This window comes from Sphaerodactylus townsendi, linkage group LG06 (assembly GCF_021028975.2).
Source record: "Sphaerodactylus townsendi isolate TG3544 linkage group LG06, MPM_Stown_v2.3, whole genome shotgun sequence".
Taxonomy (NCBI): domain Eukaryota; kingdom Metazoa; phylum Chordata; class Lepidosauria; order Squamata; family Sphaerodactylidae; genus Sphaerodactylus; species Sphaerodactylus townsendi.
Window position 1 is genome coordinate 107,810,575 of NC_059430.1, and position 26,175 is coordinate 107,836,749.

The window sequence follows — 26,175 nt, forward strand, 5'->3', positions numbered from 1 at the left end:
TTCAATCCACTTTCACAATTGTTTGCAAGTGGATTTTGCTATTCCACATAGTAAAATCCACATGCAAAGCACATTGAAAGTGGACTGACAGTACATAATACTGCATGTGCAGAAGGGGCCTTAGAGTGTCAGCTTAGCAACTGGGAGATCTAGGTTCCAACTAGGTACTACTCTGTCATAGAAGCTTGCTGGGTGACCTTGGACCAGTCACACACTCCCAGCTTAGCCTAGCTCACGGGGTTGTCATAAAGATCAAATGAAAAAGAAGAGGACAATGTAAGCCACTTTGGGTGACCACTGGGGAGAAAAGTGAGGTATAAATGAAGTCAATCACCAAATGTCTAGGAAAGATCTGAAAGTTTCTTTAAATTCTTTAAATTGTTGACAAGGTTATTTCATGGCTGCATGACTCATCAACATTTATCTTCTTTTCTAACCCTTAACCAAGCAAAAACACATCGCACAACCTAATGCAGCTGTACAATTATTAATCAGAAAAATAAAGTCACGCATGAAAAGCAATGTCAAATATGTACTTTTTTTCAGAGCTGAGAGTCCACACCAGGGCTTTCCTTTATTTAATGAATGGCATACCAATTACACAGGTTCTCACAGATCCCCCCCCCCCCCCACAATGAGTTGAATGCATGAGAAACAACAAAAGTCTGTCGTTTTGGTATTCATCAAAGCTTTCTTCCATGTGAGGAAGTGGCTAATTTGTCATTTCACACTCAAAAAGGCGTGAAAAGCAACACAGAGTCGGGGACGGAGGGGGGCTGCCGAGCAGATCATCCCATGATATGTTAGCCTTGTTGGGTCTTGCCTCTGCTGTTTAGAAATGGCTCTGGAGAAGCCAACCTCAGACACAGCTGTCCACTCCTGAAGGATGCCACCATTTAGTAAAACAGCAGAAAAAGTAAAACTGGGGAACATTATTTAAAAAAATACTGTGGTGGATTCTGCATGGCCCAAAAACAGCAGTATGAAAACAGTGTGAAAATGGGGTTTACACTATTTTCACACCGCTGTTTTTGGCCCATGCGGCATCCGCCCGTAAGTCATAAAGCCGCCCACCTCTAACTTATGCATTATTTATACCTGGACTTTGTCTTTGTTTTCGTAAAAATATAACACATTAATTCCCACAATGCACTGCTGTCTCACAAACACACAAGACCTTTGCAACAGGAATGCACATCTGAATTAAAACGGACTTCCAGCATCACTAGGTAGTAACGTCCTTTCTCGGCAGACTTCCTTGAGTTGGCTTTGTCTTCAAGCAACAAATGTAAAATAGCAAAGGAGCTAAATCCATGGAGCCAACAGGAACTCTGGAAGGTGAGTGGATGTTCACAAAAATCCAGATAAGATTCACAAAAACTCAGTTGGTAGCTGTATAGTCCTTCCCACTCACCTCTTAGAAGATTCACGCTTTGGTCTCCTGATTGACTCAGCCTCCAAACTAGTTGTTAATGACATCCTAATGAATAAGACTCTAGGGGTTTTTTCCTATAAAACTATGATTGTGCTTGCTTTTTAGGAGTAAATGAGTGAATTTCAAACACAGGGCCTTATCCAGCCTAGACACACTACTCTTCAGATGAGAACACTGAGAGGATCTTCTGAGAGGATCTGATAACAATCCATGAATGGCATCTCATGCTTGGTGGTCTATCCTGAGACCCTTACTCAGTATCTGTAACTGACCAGGTTAAGTCTTTTGGCCTGGGAGGACCAGAAAAAGGCAATGCCTATCCATTGTGTTGTGCCCTTCAGGGTTCTGGGTTCATTTTCATGTCTTTTTGCAGGAGACTGCTCATTGGTCCAAGGGAGCATGAGTGAACCCTACATACAGACCCACCAGCATTGCAACGTCTGCATCAGGGATCAGTGTTGAGTGCATTTACACACAGACTAGATCGTGCTGGAGGCAGAGGGGGAGATGCATTGTCTGTCTGTGCCTCCATCAAACTATGGAGGGGATGCCTTGTTTTGCCTCTCTCTCATGGACTACCTTTTGCTTTTCTTCATAACTGATCCCCACTCTCTTTTATAAATCCACCCAGCCTGCCTTTAAATGCATCTGTAAGGTAGAACCTAGCAGTTGTTCAATAAGCCTCAGGAAAAGTAGTTTTACAGGGGAAAAAATAGAACAGCTATCTGATCTATGAGATAAATTAACTATTCAGAGCCCAATTTACAAATAAAGCAATCTCAGTTCAAAACTGCACACACAATAAAGCTTGTACAGGTCTTGAAGATATTTCTCATCTGCCAGTGTATTCTCCAGTGGGAGGCGGCGGTGTCTCATATACAATAAGGACTATGTGTAGCCTGGTCTCTGAGGAGCAATGTCAATAGGAAGAGTCGACATGAACCTAACAAAATATTTTCAATAGCAAAACTGTCCCTTCTTTAAATAAAATACACAAACTATGTAGACACAGGCCTGATGTGTTCGTAGACAATTTCGTGGTGTCTCCGATTCCGCTTCTTCTTTATCTCTTGGACGTGTTTCCACTTTGGGCCCCCTTTGTTTCGTGGCCGCTTCTTTTCCCGGTGCCACATCTGCTCACAGTACTCATCCAGGCTGAAGTTGGGGCTGCTGAGAAGTTGGATGTAATCCTTGTATCTCAGCCGTGACTCAGCTAGCAAGTCCCTCACTCGCCCCTCTTCATCTTCTGTTTTCAGAGTGGTTTCCATCTGTCCATTCTCAATGACATTTAAATTTAACTTGACGATAGTTTGGACAAATGTATGTTCCTGCGCTTTACAGTAATATGCTCCTGTGTCTTTCTTCTGCAAGCTGCGGATCAGCAATCCATATTCTGTCTTGATGATTCTTTCATCTGGCTTCAGCTGCAGAATAAAAAAAATATTGTAAAGCTCATGGGTAAATCTAAAAATGTGTATAATTACAGTGAATACTCCAGGTAGGAAAGAAAGTAGGTGGCCTAGGTATATGAATAATGAAGTATGGATCCTCTAAGAACTGGTTTGAAATTGATTGTGGGCATTTTACAGAAAACATCTGCAGCATCACATCTGGCTTGTCGCTTCACTTCAAAGTGCAAGGATAACCCAGCGAAGGATCCATTGGCCCAGGTGGACACTGTGCTGGCATCAGCTGAGATTGGGATTTTATTTAAATGTGAAACTAGAATTCCACACAGGTAAGTATTCCCTTACACACTCAGTGACATACTTAAATCAGAAACAAGAGACTGATCATTTAGAAAAAATGTTCTAGTATGGTTGCCATGATGACAAGTTTGATGCTGGTCACATGATTTTCAAAGAAGAGGAAAGTGAGCAAAATGTTTGCTGCTGCCTCAGAAGGCGAACAGAAGCATCACTGACCTCTTTGTTACTTCTTACCTACAGAATGTGGTGGAGAAACAGAGGTCAATCATTCCATTCCAACTACTAGCTTGGCTTGTATATGATCTGTGCTTGCACAAAGATACCCCACATGCCTCTGAATCTCATAGAAATGGATTTTGAGCCTGTTTACTCACATTCAAATTGTTACCTTGATCTCTTTCTTACTGTTCCAAGATTTCAGTGATTTACTGACTGCTGTTTTATTGTTTCGATTAAGTTTAAATAGTGATTTTTTAGAGCACTCTGTCTTAATGATTTTGCTGTATGCTGTTTGGGAACTCTTTCTTGGAGGGGCAGCATAAAATATTTAAATGCACATTTCACCCATAAGCAGGGATTGCAAAAGGCGGAAAACTTTTAACCATCCTGCTCACGAATGAGTGATTAATATTGCATGTTAAAAGGGTAAATAAGCAACAATCCACTGCCTTGAGTCAGGGTGCCAACACGGTTTGCACCTATCTTTACCTCCAGAAAACAGGATTTCAGGTCAAGTTTCATTGCCTCCTGCTCTCAACTCATTCCTCAAAAAGGCTTTGAACATGACCAGAATGGGAAGGAAACATAATGTGCGCTGGACTGTCTGTTGGTCTGCATTTAATCATCAGGCAAAGATATCCGAACCACCCTCTCTACCAGGGAGATGCAGAAGGGTCCATTTTACGAAAGTGAGAGAGATTTAGAGGAACAGGAAGACAGGAAGTAGGAGACAATTATTCTGTCCCTTCCATTTATTTTAGTATACCATCCTGTGCCCTTTACATCACCATGCCATCTGAAGCCACTCATCTACTATCAACACCCTGACAACTTTACTGCACAGAGAGCTGCCCCAGGGTGGTGATTTTCGAAATCAGTTTTTAAAAATGAACAAACCAATGAAAACATGCCATGGAAATATACTGTTCTTTTTTTCTTTCGCGTTGCGTCCAATCAAGATGAAAAAACAGTATTTTTTAAAGACAATTTTCACGCATTGTGCAATTGAGCAGGTTCTCTTCAAATCTGCTAATACCATGCTCTCAGAATTAACAAGAGGGAACTAAAACCAAATTTTTAAACTGGCATAGAGCAGCAATCACTTCCCAATGTGGCAGCTGGTATTTAATTTTCAGTCATTTCATGTTCATATGATAATTGTAGCATATGAGAAAAGTATCTGCACTTTTTAACTAAAAGGTAAGTACCGTATATACTCATGTATAAGTCGAATTTTTCAGCACATTTTTAATGCTGAAAAAGCTCCCCTCGACTTATATGCGGGTCATTAAAAAAAATTTTGTGTTTTTAATTTGCCGGCCAGCAGGGGGTGCAGTTTCTATGCTAGCGACACCAAAATTGCAGGGTACCCTCAGAAGACACTCCTGATGATACCAGCCAAGTTTGGTAAAGTTTGGTTCAGGGGGTCCAAGGTTATGGACCCCCAAAGGAGGTGCCCCCATCCCCCATTGTTTTCAATGGGAGCTATTAGTAGATGGGGCTATCCTTTTGAGGGTCCATAACTTTGGCCCCTCTGAACCAAACTTCAACAAACCTGGCTGATCTCATCAGGAGAGTCTCTTTATGATACCAGCCAGGATGGTGAAGCTTGGGTTGGGGGATCCAAAGTTATTGATCCCCAAAAGGGTGCCCTATCCCCCATTGTTTACAATGGAAGCTAATAGTAGATTTTCCATTTCTGATAATATCCCTCTTAAAATTTAAGTTGGGTTACATTTGGACATACAGATGTTGATGAGGAATCCAGTTTTGAAGGATTTTAACTCCTGTGTTTTAGCTTGGTTGCTGATTGAGCTAAGGTTTTTGTACTTTTAAAGTTACTGTTGAGACCATATTGTTCTTGTTGACCCTCTTTTCCACTTACAGAGCCAGTTTACTGTTTTTCTTTTAAATAAATATTCAAAAACATTTAACCTACTGATGCCTCAATTGATGTAATTTTATTGGTATCTATTTTTATTTTTGAAATTTACCAGCAGCTGCTGCATTTCCCACCCCCGACTTATACACGAGTCAATAAGTTTTCCCAGTTTTTTGTGGTAAAATTAAGTGCCTCGACTTATATGTAGGTCGATTTATACACGAGTATATACGGTAACTGCCAAAGAATGAGGGGAGAGACTTAAAAATATAACTTAATATAATAATATAAGAAGTTTAAACAAAGAAAAACCATTAAGGCCAGCAACTCTGATCCAGACTGCCTGGAACAAGCAGTAGTCATTCTTCTGGGAAAATGGCTCCCACTCAATGCATGTAAAAATGGCATTTGATGGGAATGTGTGAAGCCTCTATTATTATTTCCACATATTAATCTTACTCGGGGGGGGGGGGGGGGGAGTATAAATTTCACCACAGCAGGATTTTCAGAATACTATCTTACATGCTATTTAGGGTCCTAGAGAAAATGCCAGATTCTGGTTGATTAATGATCCTTCTTCAAATTGCAGTTTAGGGCCTTTTTGTTCTATGCAAATGGATTGTGTTTGCTATAAATTGGCACTGCCTCCTCCCTTCCTTCTCTGGACTTCCAACTGTTTTGAAGCCCGCTGCTATTGTTAAGCTGTTTCTCTTCAACAGCAATTACACCATTTTCACTCCTGGAAATGAAATTTCATCTTATCTCTGAAAGAATGGCTGTTCTAGAATTTCCCACCAACATAAAACACCTTTTAGACTATCCCGAACCGTTTTAAGTTGTAATTAATAGTCCTACCTGCAGATACCCTCGTTGGAACTGCGCTTTAAATTAAGGTGGCTTGTCAGCTTTTCCTGATATATTAATAACATGTTTCTCGTTAAGCACTCAGATGTCCTCATGCCCTTCCTGTCGCCATCTCCTTGCTCCAGTTAGTGAGACGGGGTTACGGCTTATCAACAGGCTATGTAACATTAAGATGGCTAAATTGCACTGGCCTCATTACATTGGCCCAAGGGCACCTATGCCGGTTTCAAATGTCTGTGCATTGGGATGTAAATTTCTCAGACTCACTATGTAGCTTGTTGGATTACTTGGTCATCGATTCAGTTACGCCCTGCTTGCTTTATAGGCAAGGATGCTTGTATTCGCCAGACTGAAATGTCAGGGATATGCAGCACCCACCATGACCTGTACTTGACGGAAAGCTTTGGAAATGAGAGATGTCTCACACAAGGCCTGTAATTACTGTCTATTAAACTGGGCGGCACATGCGTTCAGATTAAAAGATGTTCCTGAAACTAGTGGTTAGTTTGAAACTTAACTGAAGATCAAGATGGAGAGAGGACATTGTTAAAATATCCAGCAGTAAAGACCTGCAGCAGGAGGAAGATTGCCTCAGAATGGCAGCTATTGTAAAAGAAGCACCCAGAGTATCTGGAGGAGCAAACAGAATCTTGAGATGCTGGAAAGTGAAAGATGAAATGCTATACCAGGCAAAAGCAGATCAGCATGATGTAATGGTTAGAGGAGTGGACTATTCTACTTTATTGTATTCACAATTATTACCTGCCCCTTACTACAGTCTCAGGACTAGTTACAATAAAACTTGAGGATGGGGTATGAAGTCTGGAAAAGTGTGCATCGGGGAAGGCTTGTAATTTTGTTGTGCGTGCACAATGACAATACAAGCTTACTATTATGCAACATGTTTCTTGTGGGAGGTCATAGAGTTAGGTTAGTTGGTTGGTCTCCCTATGGGGGCAATAAGAATTAGACTGCTCATAGTTTTCTGGTAGTTTGGATAGGGTTTTGTAGTGTTAGGCCATCCCGGTTATGGAACCTAGGGAAGTCGCCATCTTTTGTTGTCTTGGCTATCAGGTTAATTAATTCTGAGACTTGTTAGTTGTAATGGTTAGGTTTTTATGTACTATGGATTGATATTTTTGGTAGTTGTTAGAATGTTGTGTTATTTGATGTTATGTTATTATTATGCTATGAAACGTAAGATGCTATTATACTGTTACAAATTGTTACTATGCTATTATGCTGATATGTGTTAGCTGTTAACCTGAGATGTTGGACCAGTGTTAGGATTTGTTGTAATTGACGTTGCTTTATGCCTACTGTATTAATATGCTGTTGTTATTTACTTTGTTGCACGCCACCCTGAGCCCTTTGGGGGAGGACAGTATATAAATTAAAAGTCAAATCAAATCAAGTCAAGACATTAAAATCATGACAGTAAAAACACAATAAAACACAATAAGAAACCCATTCTAAAAACCCCTTTCTAAAAACTCAATAAAATTCCATTTTAAAAAACACAATAAAAACCAATTTTAAAAATCCCCATTTTAAAAACAGTCTAAAATCTCCCACCAGGTGGTAGCTGGATAGATCCAAAGATGGTTCCTTTAAGCGTGATGATGCCACTGCCTCCTTTAACCTTCCCGGGAAAACTCCCTGCTGGAGGGAGAGATTGATTATTTCAAACAGGGAGCCTTCACCAGCCATGATGGGCATGGATCAAGGGGGCAGGTGGTAGGTTTCACAGCTGCAAGTATTCTGTCGACATCAGCTTGGGAGAGCAAACTAAGGTGGTCCAATAATTAATGTATCGAATGTTGCTGGGAGGTCACAGTGTAGTGCCAAGGCTTTATTTGCAAAAAAAGAGCTCGCAACAGCCTCACATCCAATAGCAGAATCACTAACATTTTTTACCCCCGAATTAGCTTCTGCGATTTGACAAGATTGGGCTATACCATGTTGCTTTCTCTCCCCCATTGTGCTACTTCAGTTTTAATATCATTCCCCATAAATTAGTTCAATTGTCAGAACGAACAGGTTATTTTATTATTAACAAGTGCTGTCAGCCCGCTTGGAGTTTTTCAGAGGTTGGTCCCTACTCTGAAGAGCTGACAATCTAAAATCTGTTATAGAGGAGACAGCGACAGCATGGGAGGAGAGGAGAGAATGTGTACTTGTTCCAGACACTCCTGTTTAGGTCTAATACAGTTCTGTCAAAAGTTTGCACAGGGGTTGGACGAACTTAAAGGGAAGACATTGTAAAGGCTTTCTGGGAAGCTGTTTTAGGCATAAAAGGCAGCAAGGGAGAAACTGCAGAGTCATTTGAAGGAGAAGAATAGATCCCAGCAGCTGATGGTGAGTTAGGCTTGGAGAAAGGGGCTGTCCTAAGACCACTTACTCATAACTAATAGCTCTCTGGCTTGGCTCACTTGCTGTGCCCTTTATCCCTACAGCAAGGCTCTAGTGGCACTAGACAGTCCCTTTGAAGGACAGACAGTGTCACTAGATGCCAACAGACAGAAGCCAGCATGGCAAGAAGCACAGAGTGCAGGAGAATCAAGCCTCCAACATGGATGCTTCATAGATCACAGCACCATCCTCACTTATACAGTCAGAATATTCACAGTATTCAAAAATGTAGCATCGTAGTTAAAGTTCTACTCTTTTTTAATGCGGGATGAAATAACACATGTGCCTTTCTAGAAAACTTCAGAAGGAAGATGTTCTACAGGCATGAAGACGACTACATTAAATGTATTCACGGTGGGGAGACTACACACTGTTTCTTTATGCAAAAACGTGTGGACAATTCCCTCGCCCCCTTGACAATACACAGAGCTCTGTCAGCTACCCTGTAAATGGAGGCCACAGCTGTTGGAGCGTGCCAGCCTACCAACTGGAGCAGTCAATTGTGAGAACCTCTAAAGCGTCCACTTCCCCCTCCCAGCTACACACGAAAGGATCCTATTGTAAGAGCCAGAAAGAGCAGGCCTCTCAGGATGAGAACTCCCTCACACACGGACACAAATGCCATCTTTGACAACTTTGGGTTGGGAAATCCTGGGAGGGGCAAGGGTTACAGAGGGACCTAACTGAGTGTTGGGGTTTTGCAAGCGTCTGTCACAACTCAGTCATAAAAGGGTTAACTGTTTGTATGTAAACAAATTTCTGAAGTCACTGTTTATGACCTGGTCCATTGATTGGCTATTGATCAGTCAGATAGGCATTGCTTAAATGTTAATGACACATACATCTTTGTTTCTTTGTTTGAGCAGACATGACACCACCACCACCACCACCACCACCACGAGCATGCGACAGCAGATAGGTACCAAGGTGTAACCAAATGCACAGTAATGTAGATGTGTAACAGGAAAGAAAGGATTTCTTATTTTATCTCCATGTAGCCTTCCCTTTATAGTTAGTAAACTCACATATAAAAAGCAACTCATACATATATCCAACACTGAGGCAGATTCCGCATGGGCCAAAAACAGTGGTGTGAAAACGGTGTGAAAATGGTGTAAACCCTTTTACCCTGTTTTAAAACATTTTACTCCATTTTCACACCACTGTTTTTGGCCCATGCGGAATCCGCCTAATGCCATAGAGTTCATGCAACAAAACTGGCACTTTTTCCAAGAGAACTGATCTCTGGTGTCTGGACAACTGAAGTTGTGATTGATTGATTGATTGATTGATTGATTGATTGATTGATTGATTGATTGATTGATTGATTGATTGATTGATTGATTGATTGATTGATTGATTGATTGACTGACTGACTGATTGACAATTTATTTGATTTAATACCCCACCCTCCTCAGACTATTCTGGGCTCAGGAGTGCTCAATAATTTTCTTTGTTAAGCAGTGCTCAATAATTTCCTTTGCTGGCTTGTCAGAATATTGACCAAGACTTTCACGTGGCTTTCACAATGCAACCCCAGCACAGACAATAATCTCAAGATGGGAAGTCCTATGTAATTTCTCCTTGTCGGGTTGCTCATATAATCTAGAGAGTTGTTGTTGTTATCATCCTAACCTCCCTGCCCTTAGTTATATTCTCCTCCCTATTTCCTCATCTATTTACTCTGTCATCAACATCCTGGTTTGAGTACAAATAGAACACATTAAATTGCACTTCTGCAACTCAGAAATGGAGAGACCCCGTAGCACAGTAAGGGAACTCTTGGACAGGAATGTGCAGCTTGTTGTGTGTGTGCACACTCCCCCTAATTGCACAAACTGCACAGCAAAAGGATTCCTGGTTTGGGAAGCCTTGATTCCAGTTCCAATGTGACGTTGCCTATCTATCTGTGGGGCTGAGAGAGTTCTGAGAGAACTGTGGCTGGCTCAGATTAGAGTCCATCTGCTGTTAGCCAGGACATCCTGCTCACTCTCATTCTGTGCAGTATGAAGAACCTTTTTTTTTTTTTTTTACCCAGCTGGAATGCATTGCACCAAGTATTCCCTTTTGAAACTGGGCTACAGTTAGCTTACAAGTATCATGCATCACAATGCAATCTAAATGCAAAGACCAACCCATTTAGATCCGCTGTAAAAGCTGGTGAGCCATTTTTTCAGTACTGAAAGGACAGAAATGCCTCCAGGCAGTGAAAAAAGCAACAGAAAATTCCAAAGTGCAAGGGAATCAGGCTAGGTCAGTCCCGCTTGTCGTTTCTTAATGGTGTGTTTAGAAAACTTCCATCACTACAAATAATGCATACCAGCTCCTTCACAGTTAAAAGCTTGCACCTGTCCTTGAGAAAAGTGGGGGCTTCAAAGCTTATTTTTCCTATTAATGAACAAGGGTGAAAGCACAAAAAAGGGTAAAGGTGAATTCACTCAGGGAAAAAAAATTGATGGCGTCTCTCTTTCTCTTTGAGGGAGAGCTGTATTGCTTCCATCTCTGAAATGATACAAAATGACCATCTATTCCTGAGCTGTAAATAGATAGCCACGTTGGGCCATTATCGACTTTAAAAATGACTATTACTTCTAAGCCTCTGCATTGCATTTCACATTGCACAGAGCACTTCACAAATTTTATCAGTACTCCTTGTAACAACCCTGAAAGGGACATCTCTACACTGTAGATTTGGTGCAGGGGGGAGGTCGACCGGGGGGGGGGGGTCAAGAGGAAGAGCAAGATAGCACAGGAGGCAGCAGGGCCAACCACAAAAATCTCAGGGAGTGAGATTAAGCATAATGCTAACAGTAACCCTTCAACATTTCAAGCAGGAGGTTAATTTAACAGGACGCCTTTTTCTCTGCATAGTCGATCAGATCTTCAATCAGAAGATGAGCAAGAGCCTCACCTGGCTGCACCCACTTTCTAAAAATGCTTGCGGGGACCAGGAAAGGTGCTGCCATGATGGTGCCCACTGATACCACATGGAGACCCCTGCCCTTATAAAAATGTCTTACACAAATTTGTGCTTTTTTATTTGTGTGTGTGTGTGTGTGTGTATGTGTACTAGCATATATGTACTAGCAACAGATCAGTTGCTTGTGCGTGTGCTTCTCCTGAGGAAGACTACAATGAAAACGTTCTTGAAAATGCGCGAGTCGTTTGGGAAGTATTTTCTATATGGAGAATGATCATCCTTAAGATATTGAAAAAATGAACTATTTTCGTTTTAGATTATTTGCAAAAATGTGCACGGAGATATCATATTAGATTTTGAAGATATGGATTACATATCTCAAAAATGAATTTTTGTTTTTGAAAAAATATTTATACTTGTGTTTCAAAAAACTGGATGTACAATAATTACTTGTGTTTCAAAAAACTGGATGTACAATCATTAGATTCAGTAACTGGACAATAAAAATAGTATATATAAATATATTTATTGAATACATTGATCCTCCGTCTTTCAGTGTGTGACGCGCAAATCTGTTGCTAGCACGCACACACACACACACACACACGCACACGCATATATGCTCCCCTTTGTTTCTTAATGGTACATGTGGGGGGGAAAACCCCTATTCTTCCTTTCAGGTTTACAGGGTAGCTTGCCTGGCTCTGATTCACTTCCTTTTGCCACACCATACCTATGGAACACATGCACTGTCATTTCCAGTATATGGCTTATTATATTCCCATTGGCATCACTCTTGTCCCAGGAGGTGGGAACCCATTTCATTTAACCAGAAAGTCAGAGTATTTCCTGGTCTCGACTCCTCCTGCATATGGGATGCAGCACAGAGGAATGAATAAACTGGGAGTGTGGGATGCTGGAAACTTCAGTCCATCAAAGCTTATATGTAAGAGATGTTACTGATATTAATTCAACTCTCCCTCTCTTGCGTCATTTCTACATCAAGCTAGTGACTAATCTAGAAATACACAGGAACAAACCCGCCCAACTGTGTGAGCAAGACTAAACTGAAAGTGCTCAGCATTGACACCTGACCCTTAAAAAAAAGCTTCAAGCTGCCAGGAGCTCTAGTCCTGCTGTCAGCAGAATGACCTGGTGACAACTCCAGTACCACCGGAGATCCTGTTCCCTCCCCACACCCTGTTCTTACTGGAAGTGGGATTCCAAAGCGTGACCTTAAAGGTGACGAACAGGAGGCATCCTGCTGTGACAACTGCCTGCTAACCTAATCTGGATTTTGCCCTCTCTTCACCTGAGGAAACTGTACTGCGTGTGACAATTCAACACCCCCACCCCTCCTCCATTTCACTACTAGTGTTTTAAAAAAAATCTGCTGAAAACATTTCAGCCATTACGACACTTGTATGGAAAACATTTTGGGTACAGCGTGACTCTCTCTAAGTGAAGCAACATCTGCGTCCTAAAATATTGTCACAAGGCAGAAAAAGCAAAGAGACGTGTCTCTTTAGAGTGGGGAGAGAGAGAGAGAGAGAGAGGGAGAGAGAGAGAGAGAGAGAGAGAGAGAGAGAGAGAGAGAGAGAGAAGGGGGGTTGCAGTATAAGCTAATGGGAAGTATGGCTGCAGCAGATATGGAACAGGTAAACAGCATGATGCACGATAACATTGATTCTCCCATTCCAGTGTAATCTTTTCTGTACTAGACCGTACAATTTCATATTGATCTACTTGATGCAGACCACTGCAACAGAATACATAGAACTACTACAGATGTACCATGGAGCAGAATGGAGCAAGAAACTTTTTGAAAGCTTTTTAAGTTATACACATACATCTGGTTTTATTTAAACCATTTATTTGTTTGTTTATGTAGCCCACTGTTATTCCTCCCTTCTTACAAGAAGCTCAGGGCAGCATAAAGGAATTCCTTCCTATTTTATAACTAAAAACACCTTGTTAGGTAAGGCATGGCAGTTACTGGCTGAAGGTTGCCCAGTGACCTTCAGGGCTGAATGTTTCGAAACCAGTATTTTGAATTCTGATGGTGTGGTTAGTTTAACTCTCCTGTTTTTCTATGACAACTTTTATTACAGTCCAAAGACTAATTTACAAAAGAATTAAATAAGAATAAAATTGCATTAACAAAAACGATAAATTGTTTTCATACAGTATGAAATCGAAATAAGCAATATAAAATATAAAACATTACATTAATAAGCTAAAACTATAAATGTATATCTTCATTATCTAATTCTTGATGCTTCAGATAGAAATTTTGCCACAGCTAAGGTTGACTTATTTTACCAAAATCAGTTCAGAGATATTTTACCAAAATATTTTTACCAGAGATATTTTACCAAAAGAAGTTCAGAACATAAAGATCTTTCGTTTATCCCAGGGGTAGGGAACCTGCGGCTCTCCAGATGTTTAGGAACTACAATTCCAATCAGCCCCTAACAGCATGGCCAATTGGCCATGCTGACAGAGGCTGATGGGAATTGTAGTTCCTGAACATTTGGAGAGTCGCAGGTTCCCTACCCCTGGTTTATCCAATGCAGTATCAATTTCACACGAGGCAGATTATACCGAGGACATTTAAGCAAGATGTGTAACACCATTTCAATATCATTATTAATACATGGACATAACCCGTATTCAAAGGGAATTCCCATCAGCTGACCATGCAACACGTCTGATTCCAGAACATTTAATCTTGCTCTGGAAAACAAGTTCCTATAGCGAGCAATAGTTGGATTATTTAAATAGCTTTGTAGCTTAAAATGGGTTGGGATATTCCAACCCAAATAATATTGTATTGTCGAAGGCTTTCACGGCCGGAATCACTTGGGTGCTGTGTGGTTTCCGGGCTGTATGGCCGTGTTCTAGCAGCATTCTCTCCTGACGTTTCGCCTGCATCTGTGGCTGGCATCTTCAGAGGAAGATGCCAATACAGATGCAGAAAATATCAGGAGAGAATGCTGCTAGAACACGGCCATACAGCCCGGAAACAACACAGCACCCAAATAATATTGAATGCTTGTAGTCGACCTGTGGTCAGGCATTAAAGCGAAGGGCGAAGACGCGGAGATAACATCTGGTGGAGATCGCCAGCAGCGGGAGCCCGGAGGTCCGTGTTCCTAGCGAGTCTCCCGTCTGCCGGTTCACAGCATGCCTTCATTGTTACTCTATCCGAGGCGTGTAGGAGGGAGGACCGGGGGGAGTTCGGGAAGAAACGGGAGGTCGGGGGGGGAATCATCATGCTTGATACATGATCTCATCTGGCTACGTTAGCGGAGAAAGGCGTACGCGTCACAGGCTAATCCTCACACAGAACAGGATCGTTGTCCCTGCGCCCGGTGATTGAAACCAGACAGTTCATGACCCGTGACTCATGGGGGGGATGAGGAGTGGGGAGTCACGTCGGCAACCGGCAAGGCATAAGAGTCCCGTTAGAAAATTACGCGTTCTACCGCGAGCACCTTTGGGTGCGGCAGTGCACTACTGCATCTCCTCCTTTTTTACATTTTAGAAAAGGGGGGGCGAAAATACTAAAGGGCGATTTAAAAGGACGCTTATCTCCTCCGCCGTTTGGTCAAATGACAAAGCTGCTTGTATAACATTAGAACAGCTGCGCGGGGTAAAAGAAGTTCGAGGGGTTTCTTTACGTTACAGAGCAATATTAGACACGCATTGAAGGCAGAGCAAGATCCGATGCTTGAGGGCTTTAAATTAGAAAAGCCAATGCAGAAGTGTACAGTAGCTCTCAACCGTCACTCCCGGCAGCCGAAGCTCCAGAGGGCTGACCACCAATAGGGCAAAACATCGCCCATCCAGATTAGATTACAGCTAGTACGGCTCACGCACTTTCATGTGATTCAACGGGTAATTATCAGAAAGATTAACATAACACCTATTATCTACGTTCTCACAACCTTGGTGGTCTTAACGAAGGCAACAGAGTAATCAATAGCGTGACACACTGCGATTGTCTGAGGTCGCTTGGCGAAGTTCCTGTAACAGGAGGCCAGAACTGCATCCAGAGCCCGGTGGAGGTAGAAGTTGATGGACTTAGCATGGGAGCACAGGACCAGCCGGCCAAGTAGTCTTAACATTGTAAGAAGCGAGTCGGGGGACTCCCCCACTAGGGAAGTTCGCGAGGGAGGCGAACTCAGCGAGGAGGAGGGCGACCAGCGTCGCTCCGACAGGAGGGTCGAAGAGCAGAAGCCCGGGCGGCGGCCCGGCGTCCGGGCTCCGGAGGTGGGCCAGCCTGAGAGTAGAGACTGATGGTGAGGCTGACTAGAGAGCAACAAAGAGTTCCCGGCAGAGAAGTCGGGGCGGGGATTACTAATTAAAGCGTTCTCTCCCCGCAGGTCCAGAACCAGCCCTGGGGAGCAGGATGTTTCCGAACATGGGGGGAATGTCCTCCGATGTTTGTGCCAGTTCCAACTGGCGGGCGATGGAATGGGCCCGGGTTGCGGTTCCAACAGCTGCTGCGCCGGTGATGCGAAGCGCCAGGTGTTAGAAGTGCGTGGTTAGCGGTGACAGTCTTGGTAGTGACAGCAAAGGGGAAAGCGCCAGCCCGGAGGGTTTGGACGAATGGCGGAGTCCCCGATGCGGCGCTTCATAGAGTTACCTGATGGATAGAAGGCATTCATGAAGGGGCTTAGCCCAGACTCCTTCTGCTAAGGAAGTCTCCAGGCTTGCAGGCAGGGAGCAGGCAGGAGCTTATGGGCTCCGACTCTAGGTACTGGCCCAGGCAGAAGGATGGGGAAGGCGTTGGCAGCGGCAGCAAACTGCTCCCAGATGTTGGTCGTGGTGGAGAGCTTCTGCCGTCAGGAATTTGCCACGGTCGCCATCGGCAGGAAGGCAGCAGAGCGAGCTGTAAAGGATGGTGGCCGCCGAGTTAAGCGGTGATGATCATAAAGAAGGCGGCACAGAAGGTTCTCGGGATTTATCTTTCGGGGAATAGTGAGATGCTTGCTGAAGCGCAGCGAACTCCTAGGAGGCCTTGGCTGGTGTTGGTAAAGCACTTGGCGATCTCTCCCAGGTCATTGGTCTTTTGGGCATTGGCGTGGCGTTCCTGTGTTAGAGATCGCTGGGGCGGGATCCCTCTAGGGATATCGTTTCCATCTCCGGGATGGGGTTTGGTTTCCTCCCTGGCGCCATTCCATGGGATTTGTGGCCTGTCATAGGCGGAGAATGTCCAGTCCCACAGGCCACCATGTAGGAAGAGAGGACTGAAACACCCCTTTTCCCAGGTTACGGGGGGGGGGGCAGGGTCCATATGAGCTCAGTTCTAAAAGCGGATGTGCGGAGAGATGCGGGATCCCGGAAGTTTGAGTGTTTAGAATTTAATATAAGAAGGAAGAAGGATTGTTTTGCGGCCTGTGAAGGTTGCTTTTAATGCAATCCTCTTTTGCAGCCTGTGAAGGTTGCTTTTAATGCAATCCTCCTGGGGGCCGCCTACTCCTCTTTCTTTAGTTGTTTGACAGGGAGGGCAGGAGGTAGGCGACCCTGGTGGGAATTGGCTTCAGAGCGTCATCAGGGTGCGTCAAGGCGAGGGTCGAGCTTCCGAGAGGAGAGGAACGAAGAAGCCCGAGTCCTGAGGGATTGTGGGTATGCATGCTTAATCAAGCAAGCACAAAGGGGGGCTTTGGAAGCTTACACCTTTTGGGGGGATGGGTTCGCATCCGGGGAAGTGAAGCAATCGGAGGCAATTAGAGTGATTCCTAAGCACACACAAAGGAAAGAGAGGAGGTTCTTTGCAAGTGAGTTGCACTTACGTGACCTTGGTGGCTAATGCAGGAAGCTGGATCGTGCTAAAATTTTTGACGGCCGAATTATCTTGAGGAATTGCAGTCCGCCGAGGAACACCGGCTCCTTAAGGGGAAGTTTATCTCGCCTGGCACTTTAATAACATGGTTTACTGATAAAGTTGCCAGGCGCTGGGCAGCATAACAAGCGGGTTTGGGGTATTAGGGAGACATAATGGCGGCAGCCCTTTTAAACTGGGGCCTGTCTCTGACGGTTGCTGCGGTATCAGAGAGGCGGGCCAGATTTTTTAATCAGGGAGGGCCAGTCAGCCAATTGGCCCTCCGCCTCTCTACTGAGTCGAAGAACAGAAAGAGAAAAGGAGGGGAGAGGAAACAGTTTCCTTACGGAGATAGAGAATAGAACGCTATGAAGTCACAGTTGCGGGAATCAATGCAGTCTGTGATGGCCTTACCCGTCCCAGACCAAAGTCGTTTTGACCCTGACTCCTTGAGAGTCCCTTCCCCAGAGATTGGCGGCGTGGATGTCACAAAGACGATGGGAAGCGGACTGCTTGAGCTGCCGCTAGAGCCCTGGGCATTGACAGTGACGCGGAAGCGGATGCTCCGTCTACGCGGTTTTGTCTCCACCCAGATGTCGCGGGCAAGCCTCCGATTGCGGCCACTGGTCCGGGAACCCGCTCGGCTGCTCTGATGGCGGTAACATCATGGCGCCGGTGTCCACCCAGGCCCTTGAACTTACATCCTTCTATGGCGAGCTCAGGTATGGGCGGGAAGCTCCCGATAGGCGTCTCCACCGCGGCTGGCGGTGGTGTAGGCTGCATGCCATATTGGCTGCGCACTGGGGCTCATGCTTAGCCTTTATTAAGGTCGAAGCAGCGGAGCTCTGCGCATGGCGCTAAAGAGAATCCAGCTGAGAGCGCAGCTGGCTCCGGCGAAGGCAACTCGCTGTGGGATGTTTGTCCAGACTTGGAGATGGATGGGTCCTTAGTGCGTGGAGTTCGATCACTCCGGGGACGATGAACAGTCCCTGTTCAAGCGGCAGAGGCGCTTTGGCAGCACCAGCTAATAGTCCCGGTTTAAAGGGATGGGCTCGTCGTTACTGGGTTGGGGGCGACAAGAACCTCGATATGGGGAACTTAAAGGAGATGGGCCCAGGAATTGCATGCGAGCGAGATACCACGAGAGGGGGGCGGTTTTGGCAGGGGCCTTGGTGTTTGGGTCTGCTCCTAATTACTCTCCTCCTTGGTCCCTGGAGCTGGGGAAACGCCCGGGAAGCGGGAGTTTCCCGTGAGCGAGTCGTTTCTCCAGTGGAAGCCTTTTTGGCAACGCGTTATTAGGCACCGGGTTTTGGGTAGGCCTTCTCCTCCTGGGGAGGACCCTCCTCCATCCGGGGTTGTAGGCCCCCACCGGGCTGCCTACACTCCCGCCCGGAAGAGTGTGTCGGATCTGCGCCCAGTTCAAAGCAGTCATCCTGAGACTGCCTCGCGCCCGATGGAGAGTGCTGCGGCGAAGGAGGCTAGCTTGGTTTCAGGGCGGAGGATCCGATGTCCTTCTGGCGGAAGCCTTAAGCATGTCGGCCAGTTCAGGATTTTTTTGCCCAGGCCCGTGATTGCCCTCGCGGCACTCCGTGGGGAGCGTTCTGCTCCTTTGCTTGGCGCATGAGGAGCTCGTTTTGGGCCTCCTCGGCTATCTACCTGCCTCTTAGGCGCTTCCTGGAGCCTGTTCGGCTTCGGCATAGAGGCTCTTAGGGCTTTTGCGGATGGAGGAGAAAACTCTGGGATTGGCTGGCGGCGTTGGGGACCTTAACAAATGCCTTATAGAACACTCAGAGGCGACCGTAAGGGTGGCCTCCTGAGAGCAGTGACATAATCTGATGATCGTTAGGGTTGGCGAAACGCATCGAAGCCCATAAAGCTCTGTGGCGGTGTAGAAATGCGCCAGAAGGTGGCTGCTCTGTTGAAGCTACTGCTGGTGGAACTCCACTTTTCCCAGACCACAAATTGTGCAGGGCTCCAGGAGCATCACGAGAAAGGTGGTCTTCCAGTCGTCTGGAAACCATTAGGTGGTTCCTTTGCGATGGCCTCCCGGCATGCCTCTCGCGTAGGGGCTAGTCACTCCCTCGATCCCGCGTGCTTCGCGAAGACTCGAGTAAAGAGGATGTTATAGCAAAGAGGCGGTGCTCGACAACCTTTCCGCCGAATGGCGCCACCCTCCCTTTCGAGTATCTGTGAAATTAGGACGGGGCTGACAATGCAAAAGAATCGGCATCGTCTTCCGTCAGGGTTTCTTTCTTCTGCAGATCCGTTGGCTAATCGTTCTGCGAGAGTTTCTGAAACCAGCGCCATTAATGGCTGGCGCTAGTCGGAGATGCAGTGGCTTCGGAGAAAATGAAAGGCGAACGACGCAGGGGGAGGGGGCGGCTGAGCGGGCGGGAGGAAGTTGAAATGGGTGAAGAACAAGGGGGCAGAAGGAGGACAAGAGGCGTCCCAATTTAGTAGGTAGAGAAAATTCCGGGAGTTGAAGTGAAGGTGAAAGATCGAAAGGAGGAAGTGACCTACAGCTAAAGGGGCCATTAGGTCATGCAGGCTGATGGCGACAAAACATTGTCTCCGCGTCAGTATGGCGACATCGGCGCGCGAGGCTCTGTGCGAAGAGTCGCCCGATGTTTTCCCAGTCCTTAAGATTCCAATGTCCCCCCTCTGGGTACCCATGGACACTGAGCTTCAATCTCCTCCTGAAAAAACCAATTTCGCGCAGCTCCAACTTCTCTTCACGGGGACCCTGCCGCATTTCGCTAATGCGGCTTTTCCAGTTCGATCCAGCGTGCTTGTCATAAGCCCTGCTTTTGCAAGCTCCATTACTCACCGGTGTTCCGATGCGGACGAGAGAGTGTCCTGGGGACCAGGCGATGATCTCTGGATGCGCCCGATCCGAGAGGACAGAAGCGATGCGAAAGCGGTGGTCCCACTGGATCGCGCCGATCCAGCGGACTTCGGTATCAGCGATGCCCTTCTGGCCAAAGCTGACGGTGAGCGGGCAAGGGTGGAGGTTCGAGGATTCGGGTTTACGGCACCAGCTTGTAGTCGACCGCACGCGGTCGAAGCGTACAAAGCGAGAGCGAGAAGAGCCCGGAGATAACATCTGGTGGAGATCGCCAGCAGCGGAGACCGGAGGTCCGTGTTTCCCGGCTTGAGTCTCCCGTCTGCCGGTTTTCCTGGCACCTTTTATTGTTACTCTACTTCGAGTGGCGTGTAGGAGGGGAGGACGGGGGAGTTCAGGGAGAAGCGAGGCCGGGAGGAGTCGAAGGTGGAGATCAATCATGTGATGCATGATCTCTCATCTGGCTACGTCTTGAGGAGAGGGCGTGCTGGCGTCTGAGCCTAATCCTCACCTGGGGGGCAGGATAAAACATTGTCCCTGCGCCCGGTGATTGAGGCAGACAGTTCATTACCCGTGACTCATTGGGGGGGGATGAGGAGTGGGGAGGTCGCGATCGACCGGCAAAGGCGCAGCGAGTCCGTTAAGCGTCCCAAGCGTTCTACCGCGGCGCTGCTGGGTGAAGCGGTGCACCTACTACAGTAATAGAGTAATATTAGTAACTAGCACATGACTTTAAATCTGCATATGAACCATCTTTAAATCTTGGGTAAACAGATTTTATGACCTAAATAGGATTTTAAAAATTGGGCAAGAGAGGCCATACTTAGTAACTTTCTTTTCTATTGTTTTTCGCCAATTGCTAGAGAAGACCGCCAATGCCATATATTTAAGGTGACCAGATTGTCACCTTTTAAAACCAGGACCAGGGTGGGCGGGCGCACGCACAGCCGCAGGAGCGCACTGCCTTTTGGGGCGCTCCCCGGTTTCCCGCCCTGTGAGGTGACGTCAATCCACTGGTGTAACTTGTTCTAATGAATGTCCTCTTTTTTTTATGAAGACACAGCCATTTTGGTATTTTTCTCTTTATTGTGGGGTTATTATTTCATCTTATTTACTGGAATTTGGGCATTGATAATTGGGTTAGAGTTTATAGAGGAACTTGCAAATTCAATAAGTTGCAACTCATCATGAGCATTGCCCTGTAGAGAGGTGTCTATATCTCCTACATGTTGGGCAACGGTTATAACCTGAGCTTCACTTATCAGAAAATTCTTGTGATTTCTCAGGTCCTCAAATTCTGTAGATGGTACTATGTCTGTCCATTCCAACTTTGGTTGTTCTGTTCTTAAAACGGAGGGAATATATAGATGGGATAATTCAGCCAGAATATATAGATGGGATAATTCAGCCAGTTCCTGCACCCATGTTTTCTCGTTATGAAATTTCCTGCTAGACTGAACTCAATTGGACCATCTATCTATTTCCATTTCTATGGTCAGGTTACAGCTTGGGTGTTGAGCTATTTGTATCGATATCAGATCATCCCAATTGTTTATACAGTCTGTTTTAATTGTGGTCTGCTTTTTTGATGTTGAAGACCTTTTAATCTTCATAAGTTCCTGCTTTAGCATTTCTAGTCTATAATTCCCTTTTGTCTTCTGCTGGTAGAGATAGAAAGGATTCTTTAAGGTTTTCCTCTAATATTTGGTTATCAGTAGTTTCCATTGGAGAACTCATATTATGAGTATCCAAGAATTTCTTCTGACCTGTAGAATCAGACATTCCTTTATTTTGCTCCAAGGGATTAATTTGAGATTTGACCGCTCAGGGGTCACAGGGCAGTGTGGGCGTGTCCTTCCAGCTGCCCGGAGCTGCAGAGGAAGGCAAGGCAAGTCCCTCGCAGATGCTGGAGGGGCCAAAAGCAGCGGCCTCAGTCTGGTGCGGTGTTTTAACTGTCCCTAGGGCGCTGTTTTCCACCCATGCGGAAACAGCCTCAGTCTTTATCCATTAGAACTTCAAAACGATTGGCAGTATTTACTTGAATAAAATCCATTATTTTTTATTGTTTAGCAAGGGACAGGGAGTTTTCTTCCAACTCCCTCAACATTTTTTACCACTCATAATTAAAAGTTACAGCCCCAAAGATTCCTCAATACTATCAAATAGTTAACTTATCAACTTGGGAACATAAACAATGACATAAAGAATGAAATTAATCAAGCCTTAGCAGAGCGCTTTTTGCCAGCTGCTTTCGAAGTTAATGGAGTTAGCGAAAGGAGCTTGCTTATATAAGTTCTGCCTGCTGCGCTGCCACCAATAATGTGCTGCCCTATATGGCCCACTCGTACTTAGTTTTTTCCCACCACGGTCACCACCCTGACTGGGGAACACAGACTACACTGAACAAATAAAAGACTGGAGAGGTTTTTATAGAATAAAACTTAGAACTTTTATTGTATGAAAACTTAACCTAAAGAGGCTTCTCGGGTAGAAGCTGGAAATTAATAATAAAAGCGTGTTTGGTTTGCAGAGAGTTCGCTTAAACCGCGGTTACAGAGTCAGTTTGTCTTAAGCTTAGCGGTTGCAGAGAAATATTTGTTTTAAACTGAGCAGTTTCAGGCACTTCACTTAAGGTTTGCTTTTCCTAAAGATGTTTTCTCCAAAAGATGTTGTATGGAGAATTCCGCACTCCCTCCTTAAAACGAAACCTCTCAGTCCGCTGTTTCCTCCCTCACAAAAATCAATCGACACTCAGTCTCTTAAGCCTGTGGAGATTTCAGACGCCACAGCCTCCCTCTCCCACAATCCTACAACTTGGCTTCTCTGCCACAGGATTTGGGCCTCCCAAGACTGATGTTAATGTGTAGGACAGGCTCTCTGACTGTTAGAGGTTTCCCTCACAGACAAAACAAAACAAAACACCTGAGGGCGGACACACGCCTCCAAACTCAAGAATTATTAGGGGACTCAAACAGCTACCTCGGCTATTGCTCCAGCCCCACAGCAGTAAACTTAGCTGATTCACCTCACTCTGTCTCCAAAAGAGTACCCGAGAGCACAGATGCTCACACAGAGGCAAACAGTCCAGGGACTCCAAAAAGAAGAACCCCTCAGCTCTAGCACTGACAGTTTATGTAGACTCTGCCTTTTTCCCTCTGGCCAATCAGGGCTGGCCAGGGCTTAACTCTTAAAGGGGCGGGTCCACCCTGTAACCTGAATGCAGGCTAAGTGTATTCGTCACAACAGGCATCCTCCATTAGACCATCAGACATTTCGAGCACATTCCCCCTCCTGTTTTTCTCTCCTGTAAGGAGTCTAAAAGCAGCTTACAAACCACTTCTTTTCCTCTCACCACAGCAGACACCTTGTGAGGGTCTTGGAGCTGAGAAATTCTGAGAAAACTGTGACTAGCCCAAGGATACCCAGGTTCACCAGACAAGCATCCCCTGCTTATGTAGAAGAGCATGGAATTCAATCTGCTTCTTCAGATTGGAGTCTACCACTTTTAACCACTACACTACGCTGGTGTCAGGATGCTCTTGCTGGGAGGGGGAAAATGTCTGGGAGTGCTTTTGCTTTTGCAGGTGCATTGCTATCGACAGTTCTGGCCTTGGAGTTCTGCGTCTGGGAAGGGCCTCCAGGCTGGACACTTCTGACTCTCTCTGTTCCCATGTGGGGGTGGGGATTATGCTATCCATATTATCAACTGCTTGGTGCCTTTTTCCCAGAACTGTCTTCTTGTCTCTCATATGTCTTCAATAAAATCTTTAAAAACCTACGAGAGTTTTATTGTCTGAGCGGGGGACTGACAGCTGGCATGGCTCTTAACCACTACACACTGGCCCAAATTCATACATGCCACTTAAAGGTGTCTTCCACTTATTCTTCCACTGTTTGTGCACACATGCATATTGTGCGCACACCTGCATATTGCAAGCCTATTTCAACCATGTTGGAACTTGACAATGTGCATGTGATTTCAGCAGCTTGTACTATTGGTTGAAATCTGCTATGCAAACTCATTTTACACTGAGTTGTGAACTGGTTGGATGCTGGGCAAAGCAGGATGCTAGGTTGGAGAGACCACTGTTCTGATGTCCTCGTGATGCTGGGTTTTTGTTTGTTTGCCTGAGTCTAGCTAGAAAAGTAAGAAAATAGGGGAGGCTGTGTGTGTCTCTCTGTGTGTTTCAGTTAACAGGGAATATGTTAAAAACCTTTATGTAAACCACTGGCTGTTGTATTGAGGGAGTTCTCAGAGTTTGGTAAGACAAGCTCAGGGTCTGCCCCCTCCCATCCTGAGACTCTGAAGCATTCTTTGGCTTTGTCTCCTATCCTGCAGAGCCTTAAAAATCACCCTTGGGGGTGTTTGCTTACCCGGGTTTGTGCTACATTTGCACCTGTGATTGGAGCTAAAAACAGACTGTCATTAGCAGCATGTTCTGAAAGACAGGAACCTCGTTTTACACTGTAAACTGATTTATACCTTTTCCAAGAAGGAAATGATATTTGATTCATACAGGGACATTTCAAGCCAACGCAAGACACTGGGGATGTGGCCCTTTTGTACTTAAAACCGCCTCCATTTTTTTTTCTGCCTTTCCCCAAGGAAGTCTTTGGAATTCTCAGCAGTCAGAGCCTGGTTTACTTAAGTATATATTTCATATGATGAAGGTAAAGTCTTCTAGGATGCAAATGACTTAAAAACAGCATGTGTATACTTAACCGTGAATGCCGCAAAGGTTACATAAAACATCTGAGGAAGACTGTTGGCGGCACATGGCAAACGATGGGGCCCACAATTCTCCTTCCACTCAATACTCAGAACATTACAGAAGATGAAGGAATGAAAATATTTGCTCATTCTAGACGGGGGTTGTGGGGGAGGTCTTTCATGTTGGTGTTAAAAGTTCTTATGAGGAGAGGCTGGCCTCAATAACTATGTCTTACCTCTTCTCTATGCTCTTCTCCCGAACGCTGAATAAACCACCTAATGGAAGCTTGTTGGGACTTTGGAATACACTCCAGGAACGTCGAATTAAACTCAATGCCAAAAATCACCTTTTCATCGACAACTTCATGACTGATGCCTGGAAAGAAAACATGGTGCAAAACATTAACCCTGCCCTGAGTCCATAAAGCAATGGGAAAACGTAAGCGATTGGGAACAGATGCTAGCATAGCGCATGGACTGTTAAAGAAAACAAAAGGCAACTCAGGCTTGGGAGATTGTGTTAAGGTTCCATCTGATGTAAGCCACTTGCACTGACACTATTTTCTGTAGCCACTTCCTTTCACTCAAGCTGGTGCTAAAATTGAAACTTGTTCTATATCCTTTCTTGCAAGAATTCTTTTGCATTCAGTAAAACTGGGGATGGCAACTGGGGAAAAATCATCGCAGTAGCTGTGCTGAAGTATCAGGTTGGTGGGCAGCTTCATAAAGTGGCCAGGTACTAGCCTAAACCTCTACTGCTTCCCACCAACACCAATATTCAAGGGGTTACTACCTCTGGTTACATCTATATTAGATTGCTGCAATGTGTTCTATGTGGGGCTGCCCTTTAGAATTGTTTGGAAACTTCTGTTGGTGCACAATGCCAATGCTGGGATGTGGGCCATAAGGATCATATCGCTCCACAACCTTAGACCATCCACACTGGCTCACAATTTGTTTCTGGGCAAAATTCAAAGTGTTGACCAGATTATTACTATGTTATGTCAACATAACAATGTTCAGTTGCCATTTTTTTTAAAAAAAAATCCCCCCTAATGACTGGGGGGAGGAAATAGCTACTTTGGCATAACAGCTGCCACGTGGCCAGAAAAAACGAAACTTTCAAACCCACACAACATCCATCTAGGCTTTGATGCAATCATTCCCAAACCTTTGAGGCAAGGGAGGTTTGAGAAACATCAGGGAAACCCTTGGAAGTACATAAATGTACCATGATGCTCTGGGAAAGCATGAAAAAATTGTTTCCCAATTGTACCAAATTCTGGGAAAATACCTTCTGTGAGAGTAACCCAGGTGACAACGGCAGGCTAAGAAGCTGAACTGGGCTATT

General features: G+C 45.1%; 1 protein-coding gene across 2 annotated transcripts in view; it reads right to left on the minus strand.

Moving 5' to 3' along the window:
• Positions 1-524: 524 nt before the first annotated feature.
• The window catches only part of SEMA3D (semaphorin 3D), a 174,378-nt gene continuing 148,727 nt past the window's right edge, over positions 525-26,175 (minus strand). For both annotated transcript variants that reach the window (XM_048501136.1, XM_048501135.1), the window contains 2 exons: positions 25,061-25,200; positions 525-2,859 (listed from right to left, as the gene is read on the minus strand). In XM_048501136.1, the coding sequence (XP_048357093.1) occupies positions 2,434-2,859; positions 25,061-25,200 (566 nt within the window). In that variant the 3' untranslated portion in view covers positions 525-2,433. The remainder of the gene's footprint in view (positions 2,860-25,060; positions 25,201-26,175) is intronic.